General features: G+C 42.7%; 2 protein-coding genes and 1 pseudogene across 7 annotated transcripts in view; 1 reads left to right on the top strand and 2 right to left on the bottom strand.

The window, feature by feature from the left end:
* Positions 1-212: 212 nt before the first annotated feature.
* LOC131694730 (uncharacterized) lies at positions 213-6,537 on the bottom strand. Its single transcript, XM_058983206.1, has 2 exons — positions 6,278-6,537; positions 213-6,177 (listed from the first exon to the last, which is right to left on the bottom strand). Coding segments are annotated over exons 1-2 (5,967 nt in total). The 5' UTR covers positions 6,280-6,537.
* Positions 6,538-7,739: 1,202 nt separating this feature from the next.
* LOC131694729 (protein asteroid-like) lies at positions 7,740-9,832 on the bottom strand (annotated as a pseudogene).
* A 1,715-nt stretch (positions 9,833-11,547) lies between these two features.
* The window catches only part of LOC131694731 (mucin-17-like), a 31,604-nt gene continuing 30,120 nt past the window's right edge, over positions 11,548-13,031 (top strand). For 4 of the 6 annotated variants that reach the window (XM_058983207.1, XM_058983210.1, XM_058983211.1 and 1 more), the window contains exon 1: positions 11,576-11,955. The gene's annotated coding sequence lies outside the window, so the exon portion shown is untranslated. Of the gene's footprint in view, positions 11,956-13,031 lie in introns of all 6 variants that reach the window. The other 2 variants (XM_058983208.1, XM_058983209.1) reach the window with 2 other exon arrangements.

Here is a 13,031-nt window from a genome sequence, read left to right on the forward strand (position 1 = left end):
ATGTTAACAAGTTAGTTTAACACATTGCTTAGAGTTCATTTGTACTTACAATTTATGAATATTTTTAGAGAAAGATGATTTGCTAAATGTAGAATAAGTATTGCTCGTAAGTATTCTGTACCTTTTACAATGACACGATGCCAACCATTTGTCACGGAACTGGAATGCTATATAGCTCTCACTCGTGCAGAGTCGCTCAGTGTCTTAACGGTTCAGTGCAGTGGTGCCAATAATCCCCCCTCCCGTAACTCTGGTCCAAGCTCGGTTCCTTGGCCAGATTTACCACCTAGCTCTAGTACCGCTAGCTTTGTCACCGCGCGACGCAGTATCCTTCTGTTCGTTCTGACCATCGCCTGGCGTACTCTCCCGTCGCGACCTCGAATCAACTGTTCCACAACACCACGAGTCCAGCATCTGCGGCTGCTTCCATCCGTTATATACACTAAATCACCTACAGCAATCGGCTCGGAATCTTCATACCACTTAGTCCGACGGTTGATGGTAGGAATATATTCTTTCACCCATCGCTGCCACAGCACATCTGCCAGTTGTTGTGATCTCTTGTACTGGTCCCTAAGAGCTTCAGCCGGGTTGACGGCTACAGGTTCCAACTTGCGTTCATCGGATGGCAGTCCACGAAGGAAATGATTAGGTGTCAAGGCCTCTTCCTCCGCTGACTCCTGAGGCATGTACGTCAACGGCCGAGAGTTGATCATTTCTTCCGATTCTGCCAAAACAGTCAACAACACTTCGTCGGTTAGTTTTCTTCCATCATCGAATGCCTTCATTGCCTCCTTTGCAGACCTCACCAGCCTTTCCCAGCTACCACCCATGTGAGGGGCCGAAGGTGGGTTGAAGTGCCACTGCGTTCGAGCATCCGTGAAAGCTTCCGCGCAATCGATGTCAATTTGTCTTCCTAGCCTTCCAAACTCTTTACTTACAGCTTGAAAATTTGTCCCATTATCCGAAAAGAATTCAAGGGGGACTCCTCTGCGACACATAAATCTACGTATGGCCATGATGCACGCCTGGCTGGTGAGACCGTGAGCAACCTCCATGTGTATGGCTCTAGTGGTCAAGCACGTCATCAATGCCACCCATCGCTTTTCGTTCCGCCGTCCGACAGTAACGTTGAGTGGCCCAAAATAGTCGATGCCCACGAAACTAAATGGTCGCATTCTCGACGTGAGCCTCTGATCGGGCAAAGGTGCCATTCTGGGAAATGTTGGAGAACATTTGTGGACTCGACACCAGATGCATTTCTTCGATACCTGTAGTACTGCTGCGCGCAATTTCGGGATATAAAAGCGCTGTCGAATCTCGTTCACTACCGTCTCACGATTAGCGTGACCAAATTTCTTGTGGTAGAAAAGTAAAAGCTTCTTAGTGACGTCATGGTCTTTAGGGAGCACAATCGGAAATCTCAGCTCGAACGAAATAAATTCAGCATGTGCAGATCGACTCTCCAACCGGATAACATTATGCTCATCCAACATCGGTGATAGTTTGAATAGAGGACTGCAACGTTCTAAAGCGTACCATCGCTCGGGAGGCAAACCGCGATTCTTGAACAAGATCTTTACTTCGTCGCCAAAGGTCTCTTGTTGAACCATTCTCCATAGGTAATTTTCAGCACTTCGATATTCCTCTCTGGTAAGTGGGGTCACTACTGCTGTCAATGGCTTGTTTATAACCTTCAAGAGCCTCGGTGAGGCAGGCAACGCTGCAATTCGTTGGTGTAATTTTTTCGTGCGACAGTTCGAAATGAACCGAAAAATACAGGCAACCGTTCTAATTAAAACGTTCCAACATGAAAAGCGGGTGGAGTCAATAAGCGTTTGAGTGGAAACTATTTCGTGAAACAAATGAACGGCTCGAAGCTCTTCCTTTGGATTTGGTGTCACAGTTTCTTCAGGAGGCCAATATTGCATCGGACGGTGCAGAAATTCGTGTCCTTTCACATATTCACCGTTTGAATCCAAAGGCTGACCGGGTTTCCATTTCGTTAATACATCAGCGCTGTTCATTTTGCTTGGGAGCCAGCGCCAATCATCGGGGCCTACCTGACTGAGAATTTCACCTATGCGGAACGCCACGAACTGTTTGTATTTCCGGTGGTCTGATTGAATCCACGCCAATACCGTCCGAGAGTCGGTCCATAGGAAGGTTCTAGTGATGGGAAAAGAGTGTCCTGTCTTAATTGACTGGGATAACCTAGCACCAATAACTGCCGCTAGTAGTTCCAATCTAGGAATAGACAGATGCTGCAACGGCGCAACTTTTGCTTTGGATGCGACTAGTGCACACCTAGGCTTACCATCAATCACGGCTCGAAAATATGCGACACAACCGTAGGCGGTTTCGCTTGCATCAACAAAAACGTGTAGCTGCAAGTTTTCGCGGTCCTGTGGGAGTGCTGAAGAGAAATAGCAACGGGGTATTCTTAATTTATCGACTGCCAGCATTGCCGCAGTCCATCGGTTCCACTTGTCAGCAGAATCGTCGTCAATTTTCTCATCCCAAGAGCACCCGCTCCGCCACAAGTCTTGGATGATCAGCTTTCCGTGAATCGTAAATGGAGCTAGGAAACCGTGAGGATCAAAGAAGCTCATGACGCAGCTGGATACTTGGCGCTTCGTTGGCCGCTTGCTTCCCGTAATGAACGGTTCAAGATCACTTCGTAGTTTAGTTGAGAACACGAAAACATCTTCCGACGCATCCCATGAAACCCCTAGAACACGCTCAGTAGTGGTAGTTTTGTCGGAACTGAAGTGAACCAGTTTGTCTGTTCTAGGCTCGCCTAGTTCTTCAAGAAAGGCAGCAGAGTTAGAGACCCAACTACGAATGCGGAATCCAGCCTTGGAATGGATCATCCTTACTTCGACTGCTCGTTTGATCGCACTCTCGACAGTATCGGTGCTGTCTAAGTAATCGTCGACGTAGTGCTTGCCAATAATCGCTTCTACCGCATCCGGAAACTGCTCAATAAACTCTCGCGCATTTTTATTTTTTATGTACTGCGCGGAGCACGGAGATGACGTTGATCCAAAGGTTGCCACGTCCATTACGTAGGTTTGTGGGGGACCGGATGGGTCGTTTCGAAAAAGAAACCGCTGTGACTGCTTATCACTCCGCCTGATCTGAATCTGGTGATACATTTCAGTGATGTCGCCCCCAAAAGCGATTGGCCGCTCACGGAAATGATACAGCACGACGGGCAGGTTAGTGAGTAGATCCGGTCCCTTGAGTAATGCTGAATTGAGCGAGATTCCTTTGACTGCTGCTGCCGCATCCCAAACCAGACGAACCTTGTTTGGTTTCTTCGAGTTGAGTACCACGTTCAATGGAAGGTACCAAAGTTTACCTGGTACCGCGTCCTCTGTATCCTGCACCGTTAATTTGTGTGCGTATCCCTTTTCCAAATACTGATTGATTTGCTGGGACACGTTCCTTTGCAATTCAGGATTCTTGGACAGCTTCTTTTCCAGATTTTGCATTCGCTTCACTGCCATGGGGTAGCTGTCCGGTAATTCAGGGTGGTCTTTCTTCCACAAAAGACCGGTTTCGTAACGGTCTCCCACCCAGACGGTAGTTTCCTCTAATATTTTGCGAGCGCGGCGATCATCGACTGATTCCGGAAGCATGGTAACTGATATTCCAGATTCCTCCAGCACGTAATGGCTCCGAAGTAGTTCATGGAGTTCAAGATCCGCCGCTCGCTGAACATCATGATGACAGGAAAATGTTGTCGAAGACTCGCCACCTTCCTGTGGACCATAAACTGTCCATCCAAGATGAGTACGCACTGCAATTGGTTCACCTGCATTTCCAATACGTGATTCCAGAGGGGCGTAAACATGTAGATGTTTCAGACCAATCAAAATTTTTGGAGTACCACTACGATAATCGGTCACAGGCAAACCTTTCAAGTGACTATATTTTGCTGCAACATGCGTGTAGTCCAACGTTTGCTTTGGTAGTTTTAGTTGATCAACTGTGTGAACATTTTTCAAAGCGAATTGCTTCATCGAATTTCGCCCCGAGATCGACAGATCAACACGTTTTGAGTCACGTTCCATACGTGTCATTCCGGCAGTCCATTTCACCAGAATTGGCTGTGACTCCCCTTCTAGCTTAATATGTTCTGCCACTTCCCTTTCCACAAGCGAATAGGATGCGCCCTCATCGAGAAAGGCGATCACGTCCACGAACCGCTTACCGTTGGTCAGCCTGACCGGAACCATTCGAAATAGAACTGGTTGATTTGACTGCAAATCATGGGCGTTGCAATCTGTTGTCACAGGTGTCAAATAGCGCTGATGGTTCGGCGGATGAAGCAATGGATGATGTCGTTCTTGGCAGGTCCCAACGGTACATTTAATCTTGAAACGACATCGCGTCTGACCATGTTCGTTCAGGCAAATGTTGCATAATTTCCACCTGTTTACCTCCCTCATTCGTTGGTCCCAGGAGAGCTTACGAAAATCTTCGCAGTAGCGAATTCGATGATCTGTCCGATTGCAGACTCGACAGAGTTTACGCTTATCCTCCAGCTCTTCTGATTTTCTGTCGTACTGCTTTTGGACAGCCGGACACCAGTCTTCCCCCTCGCCGAAATGTGTGTGCAGGAACCCTTCCGGTTGTCTGTCTCTGCGCGTATGTTCGCGTCTGTCCTTGGCATCCCGGCGGTTTTGCTCCGGCTGCATTTCGGTGAAGAGCGTCACTTCACTGGCCTCCGATACGATCTCTGACAAAAAATCCGCAAATGTTGCCAAAGTCACTATAGCTCGCTGTCGTTTGTAGCGCACCCACTCAAGCTTAGTGCTAGATGGAAGTTTATCCACAAGCTCATGAATCAGCATGGGGTTTACCAGGTGGTCCCGGAGGCCGGCTGCAGTTAGGTGGTCGCTAAGTTGCTGTACAACGACGCCGAACTTGATGAACGTCTGCAATCGGTCGATGCGTGGGGGGTCCGCTCTTTTTGCCTTTGCTACTAGTGTCTGGAGAAGTTGTTCCGGTCGACCATATAGGTTTTTAAGAGTCTCGATGACGGCTGGCACCATTTCCGGTAATAACAATCTGCTTCTCACCGCTTCGAGCGCGGCCCCTTTGATACTGTCCTGCAATCTGCCAAGATTTTCCAAATTTGACCAGTTGCAGGCTTTATTACTGTTGTGCCAACTGCTGAAGAACATTGGCCACTCTTCGGGCCTTCCCGTAAAGAATGGAAGCTTCTGAAATGGCCCTTTTCTGGCCGCTAAGTGTGCTTTCGTTAGTTTTCTCTCTGGTCGCTCCCATCGTTCTTCTACATAGCTGCCTTCGCTATCCGAATCATCGCCACACGACGAGTCACGGTTATCGTACAACGAAGGCTCACGTTGTAATACCTTTTTGGATCGTATGTGCGGATTTCGCGACGAAGTAGTGCCCAGCTTTCGTGGCGGTGGATTGCCCAGGTGGTTTTCGACAGCAGGTGTGGAGCTTTTTGGATAAGCGCCACGGTAATCAGCAGGCATTGGTTGCTGCCTTTGTTTTCCCGGGTTTCGCATCGAATCCATCCACAATGTTTCCCTTTTTGCCTCGTCCCGACTGAGTTTGTCGCCAATGTCTGTTGCCCCCGCAGTATTTCTGCTACTATACTGTATTGACAGTTCCTCCTTCATTTTCCGGAACTTTTCATCAGCTATCCGCTTCATCTCTAATATCTCGCGTTCAAGTTCAAGATCTGCCAGATGTTGCAGCTCCTGGCGCTTCAACTCCCGGCGGAAATTACTTCGCTTTATCTCCTTCATAAGTTCCAGGTCACGTTTGTGGTCCTGATCGACCTTTTCTTGCTCCTGCTCGTTGGCCAGCCACATTTCATTGCTCTTGAAACCAACGTTTGCAATGTCGAGAATGGAATCGTTCGACTCATTTCCATCTTCTATGCCAGAATTCGCATCCGGATTATTTTGACAGCCCTCGCAATTCCATGAAACGTCCTTAATTGCTTCTGTGACACCTACGCAGAAAAAGTGGAACCAGCGCTTACAGGTTTTGCAATAAACCATTTGCTTGTCGGCGTGGTTCGGCTTGTCACAAAGTGCACAGTCATAGCCTGTTGAATCTAGGTTAGATTCCTCCTGTCCAACCGTACTCATCATTAATTTTTGAGTTTTGTTCGGATGAGTAAAAACCCTTTTTTGGAAGCAGACCGTTCTGTTTAGTGCAGCTCAAAACTAGAATTTTTATTGGATATTTTTATCAATTTTAAGCAAATAAACGATATTAAACTTACATTAATGGTTTTTCTTCTATCTCATCTGCTCTCCGAACAATGATAATCAAAGCCTTCCCTCGGCCTAAATGTTAACAAGTTAGTTTAACACATTGCTTAGAGTTCATTTGTACTTACAATTTATGAATATTTTTAGAGAAAGATGATTTGCTAAATGTAGAATAAGTATTGCTCGTAAGTATTCTGTACCTTTTACAATGACACGATGCCAACCATTTGTCACGGAACTGGAATGCTATATAGCTCTCACTCGTGCAGAGTCGCTCAGTGTCTTAACGGTTCAGTGCAGTGGTGCCAATAATCCCATATATCTAATACAAATAGAATAGACCAGGTTTGCCGAGGCGTTAATCCCACTTTAAAAATTGAGCGATAATGGAGAAATCGGCTCTTCATGTTATTGCGCTAAGCTCACGTTGCCAAAGTGAAATGTTCCCTTTCAGCAGTGCTTTTTTGCCTGCCATATGCCAATCAACAAACCAAATACAAATTTACCTTGAATTACCTTTCAGTTTAAACTTTCTCCATTTTGCGGTTCAAAAACAAAATTAAAGGGATGTTTGATTGTGGCATTTTGATCGGACCAGTTAGCAGATTGGGAAGGTTATAGCCAGAGAGAAACCACAATAAACGAAACTGTAGCGCAATGAAATGTTCAATCCATGAGCTACATTTAGAACTTGTCGCTTGTTAAGACTTTTTAATAGTATGTACAGCCATGCCATACTTTCTGCACACTACATTGGTGTAATGCACGGTCACAAACGAAAATGCCATTAGTATTCGCAATTCGTATTTTTTCATAGTTCTTTGCTTCTGGGAAGCATTGCATTGCAATCCATCCAGCGGGATCATACGGAAGAAGTTTTATCCAGTATCGCGCCACCTCACTAAATACTACTAGAACCAATCGGTAAAATTATTTGGAATCAGTTCAGAATCCTGAATGGATTCTGCAATGCATAATCTATTTAGAATACCGTACCTCTGCTATATCTTTGAATCCAAACTGAACCTCATTAGGTATACTTTATAACTAGCAAAAGACTTCTGTAGATCAATAGATATTTCACTTCTTTTCAATAGTTTGTTCTCCGATGAATGTCCAAAATATAAGAATTTAATAGCGCGAAAAGTGTCTAGCAAGGTACATAGCGGAGGGCTCGGCTGCCTTCTTCTGCAACAACCAGTAGTGAATGATACATTTGACCAGACAAATTAGAGGGCTTGACGTTACATACTTCGAGACAAACAGGCGCAAAATTTTGTACTCCCGAGGACCGGTGTTCACTTGGCAGACAGCTGCCACTTTGCCCGATTTTGCAAACTTTTGTCTCACGGAACGGACAGAGATCCTCTAAGCTGTAAGCTGCAGTCCTATCAGCCCACAAAAAATAAAAGAATTTCTTCTGGGTCTCCAGGTAACATTTAAAATTTATTTAAAACACTTTAAGGTCCCGTGATTTTTTCGTTCGTTTGTTGTCCACCATTTGCAGCTGAATAATGTACATAATAACGGTATGATTACATGCAGCACAGGATGCATCGCTGCTTTTAGCAGGCCTACAAAGTATTGCTGAAGGTTAGTCAGAAGCTGATCAACCATAGTGAATATATCATCACAGAAAAGTTTTCAAGTGCTATCCTGAACAATGGTATGTTTTCTTCGTCTGGATCATGGGTAACGGCTTCAGGCAACAAAACGTTTTTGAATTTAAACCATTGATATTTTGCCATTTTTACGACCCGGGTTAAATACCAAAAATTTTTACCCCTTGCACTTTTCAAGAGAGCAAAAATGTAATCTTATTAGCAAATAGAATTGCTCTCTGGTCTAGTGATATCCTCAACCTGCGGATAATGTATGCACTGACTAGAATAATAAAGGTCCATCACGAAATATGGAGTCAGTTTCATTGTCGGTTGATTTATCATCATGATTCCTGAAGAAAATTAGTAAAAATAAAATACTACATTTAGCAAAACTCGCATCAGACCACTTACAGATTTTTCCTCGACGTTGCTTCAATTTTTCTCATCGATCACAGTACCGATGATTATCTGCTTCGGGCGTTTACAAGTACTCCAGAAACTTCTCAGAAACACAATCGGCTTTCTCCTCCTGTTGCTCCTAGTATCTAAAGTATTTATACGAGTTGCATTCCTCGTAGTTATACCCCTACATTGCACCTCGAAACTGTCGCGTCAAACCTTCACGACTCCTCTCCCGTACATGACTGAGTACAGCTCTAGTGGCTGCCTTTACGGAATGAAGCTGCAGCCACTGCAGTATCGCCTCAATCCATCGTTTTGGGGCAACATTTAATGTTACCCACCCTCATTGAAGTGTAGTACTTGGTCAGAACGCGCCTTTCGATGTAATCATTACCAAACACGGCGGCTAACAATGGTAGCGTACCCGGTTTGAGGCGTTCACTAGGACCAATCAAATTTTCGATTGTGTACAGACTGCAGTCCAGGTAGCAGTACGACTCTTTAATACAATCTATTCGGATCTCACATTCACCCTGTTTAACCAGAAATCGATGCTTACGTTTGCTCCCACGACCCACCAACTCTATCGCATAGTGGTGATCATTATCTATAACTTTTCGATAGACCGTATGTGTCACCGTTACGTACGGTATATACTTAACATTGTGAATATAGAAATCGCTATCGTAGTTCAATACATTATAATCGCGCTTCCTAGCCAAAACTGCAATCTCGTTATCCGCTTCAAAAAAGACACCACACAAAAGGAACTTTTGTCGCTCGCAGTGCATCCACAAAAACTTCCCGAATCAACAACGGAATAATTGGTCGACTTTTACATGCTTGATAATTTGAATCCTGTCCAGGAAACGTTCAAAGCGCACACGGTTTTTAGTTTGTTCTTATCATAGCCGCCGTCCAGTATCACAAACGGCCTCACGTAACACTTGGAATGCGATTCGAAAAATGCTACCACAGCGCGGAAATAGTGGTCATAATTCCCTTCGAAGGATCCGGTTCTGTCTTCCGAACGGGCAAAAAGCTGAATGCACAGGTTATCACCGTCGATTACCAGTTCACAGTCGTGTAATTCGAACGGTTGCAAATAGCGCTCTGCATTTGTACCGATTTATGTTGTCAAACCTTGGACACCCATGTTCGCTTCTGATAATAAAATAAAACCTTCGTAATATAGTTCCAATTATTAAAAATTTGAATATTTACCGAATATTGTCCAGAAGAACTATTTCCTTTGCGTAAAACAACAATATCGCGATCTTCCCCGACACACCAATCCATGGTTAATTTGCAGTTGGTTGTCCGTGAGTTTTTTTTTGATGCTTTGTAGAAACTATTATTCGCTCTAATATTACACATAAACCAGTTCTGGAAGCCAAAATGCTTTTCAATCATAGTGGTTTAATTCCGCAATTTAAGTATGAAGTACAATGCCGATACATATATTCCACTCCCTGAGGTTTGCTGCGTACAGGAGTTTACTGGTTCAAATTTTTGTTTTATTAATAGGAGCAAAAGGATACCAAGGATACCGATTGTGTATTATTGGTTCGCAAATGCACAAAAACAAGCAAATAAACAGCACACTATGATTTGGTTACGTTGCCAGTTTCATTTTTTTTCGCCATATCAAGCCTGTCAAAACGAAACAGACGAATTGGGTTGTGTAATTTGTTTGTTCGGTGAGCCAAAAATTGATGACCCGTTTGTATGGGACCTTGGCGTATTTAATTTGTATTTGGTAGAACCTTGCGGCAATTAAAACATAGTAACACAAAAACTGTTTTTAGAAATATTTTTTTCAGTTTCACTAATAATTCCTCTTTGGCTTTCTCAGCTTAGCCCTCTATATTAAAATATATCTTCATTTTACAGAGTGGTCACTCACTCTGAAAGGTAAAGGTTTGTAATACACACAGGTTAGCACCCAGCAAACGGCTGGTTGAAGTCTACTTCCAGAAACGTTAATTGTAATGCTCTGTGCTTTGTTATTTCTCAATTTTTTGTCCGCAAATTCGACATCTATATTGGTCAACTCAATGTATATAATATTATATATCAACAGAAGCCATTAAATGAAAAAGAAAATTATTTTTCCATTCCATAAACAGGTCCTTTCTTGACTGATTTAAACCACAGGAATTAATATCTTCGATAGATAATCCAATAAAAGGTTAAACGACTCAACTGATTCGATACAGATATAAACACAGATTTTTCGAGGAGTAAACACAGACTAACAGACATAACACTATGAGGGAATTCCCTCAAAAAACATCGATCCGAAAATTTTCCCAGAACACTAGCTCCACCTTTTATTTACAGTCCCAAACACTCATTTACTGGTGGGTTACCCCTCAGGTTTGGGAACAATTTTTCACTAGTGGTCTATCCCCCATATGCTTGTTCATATGTCAGTGGCGCCATAATTTCAAATGTGGTTACAGTCCCAACTACAAATATATTTAAAATGACCGTTAAAGCGGGCGAAGCTTTGTTTTTGAGTGTTATGTCTGTTAGTCTGTGGAGTAAATACAGATGAAAAGATTTTTTAGTACAAACCAAAGAGAATAGGGAAAGAGACGAATAGTGTGAAGCCAAAAATACCTTATTGAGCAGACCAATCGTGCAATGTAAATAAACATTACTCATGCCTGAGTTGGAGGAGATAAGTATTGTACATCTATCAAAAAAGAAATTTGAATTTCCGTCAGAATTTAGTGCAATCGTGATTGTAAGGTGCATTCTAGAGTATATGTATGAGTAAAAACAAGCTTTAGAATTATTTCATCTCTTTGTTTCGAAATGCACATCGTTTGATAAACAAATACAACGATCGACAAAAGGTTTGTTTTCAAAATATAATAGGAGTCATTTAAAGTGCTGCCATTAGAAGCGGTTGCCAAAATTCTAGTGTTGAAATCATGGTAAAGGGAGTGTTGCCGTTTTGACTGATTTTCACTCTGCGTCTCTTTACATATTCTCTTTGGTACAAACATACTGATTTAATTTTGGCAACCCTGCTGACCCACTGTTGGTTACAAAAGGCATGCAATGGCTTTATTATGCTCACAAAACAGTAGAAATAAAAAAAGCAAATACAACAGCTAGCGAGTGTTAAATGACTGTAACAGAAGAAACATTCGTCCAGTTTAACATCTTCAGGCGGGAAAAAACCACTTACGACCACCCACCCACACATTTACAATGCGCTACCAAACGTCACTCTGCTGCGGTTGACCTATTTAATTGCTGACCTAACGTACTCGCGACCGCATCGCCTCGCCGTCAAAATGGCAGTGCAAATTGGAAAATTCACTTCGGGTTGAGTGTCGTCAACAAAAATATTCGACGGAAAAAGGTGCAAATCCGCTGGTAAAATCGCTATAAATATGTGCAATGTGTTCAGTGGCCTCACGCGAATAAAATTCTGCTAATGTTGGAAAAGCCCGTGCCTGGAACGGGGTACAATTTGCGAATGAAAAACACCGCGTCCCTGTCAAAGTCGAGTAGGCGACAAATTTTGATTGCCCTGATGGCTGGTTAATAAAAATTCGTATGAGAAAAAATAAACGGACAGGAATACGGATTTGTTTTGTGGAAACGACGGGACATTAATAATTAGTTCCGATTACACTGCAAGGCAAGCTTAATTAGGCTATACCGTAAGTAAACTGCGATTTCAATACCCAAATGTACAAAGTTTGCAGGAATAATCGACTAGGTATCAATTTTGTTTCTTTGTTACGACGCCAGATCGTATTTGACTACCCGATTTTCAACCTGCCGGAAAGGTATGCAATACAATAAAAATAAAAAAAAAATGCTACGAAAACACGATTTGTAGATAATGACGTTTTGTGTAATGGTACTTGGTGAACAAATGTGGATTGCCAAATTAGAATTTAAATGTATTATTTGAATACACAAAATAATGTTCACAAAAATTTTGCAAGTTTCTAGAATTATATTTAAATATTAAGCTGTAATTTTTAATAGAAAAGTACGGTCTTCGTGTTAGATATTAGTTTAACTAACACCGTAGGTGCTTTTTTAGCATCTAGTGCGAATTTGTATCCTGAACCTTTTGAAATATCGACAAAGGTTCAACATCCGGCTTTCGTCCAACAACTGCTGATTAGTCCAATTCCAATGTTTAAGAAACTAGAATCGTCAAAAAATGAATAATAATTGCAAATTGTGCAGCTTGGATTAGTATAACAACGCCGACGATAAGACCAGTTGCCAGATCAGATCGACATTGTAGATCTCTGTTGATATTGTTACGAAGTTTCGGGTTCCATAAACTTTTTCTTAGTGACCTTACCGATCTTCAAAGGTCAAGCAAAGCCTGTAACTTTAATTCTAAAGACATGTAAATAAATAAAAGCAAAGCCTGTGTGTCCCGTTGTATATGCCACATGTAATGCGCCCACAGTATCTATATAGTTTTTCATGCTTCCAATATCGTGGGGTTGCCTAGATTACTAGAGAACGCATTTGTTTATAGAAATGGTTGACGACACCTACAACATTGCCTTATAAACAAGAGTTTCTTATCAATTTTGTTAGCTATAGTACTATTCGTATCTGATCTTTTAGATTAGCTAGTGATATGCCTATTATTTCAAATAGTAATATACTGCCGCTAGAAGCATAATTGTCCCATGTGCTATGGCAATCTCTATACACATGTTTCTAGCGGCAGTATACTAACTGGGAAAATATAGAATCCCTCAGG

Source organism: Topomyia yanbarensis, unplaced genomic scaffold (assembly GCF_030247195.1).
Source record: "Topomyia yanbarensis strain Yona2022 unplaced genomic scaffold, ASM3024719v1 HiC_scaffold_127, whole genome shotgun sequence".
Taxonomy (NCBI): domain Eukaryota; kingdom Metazoa; phylum Arthropoda; class Insecta; order Diptera; family Culicidae; genus Topomyia; species Topomyia yanbarensis.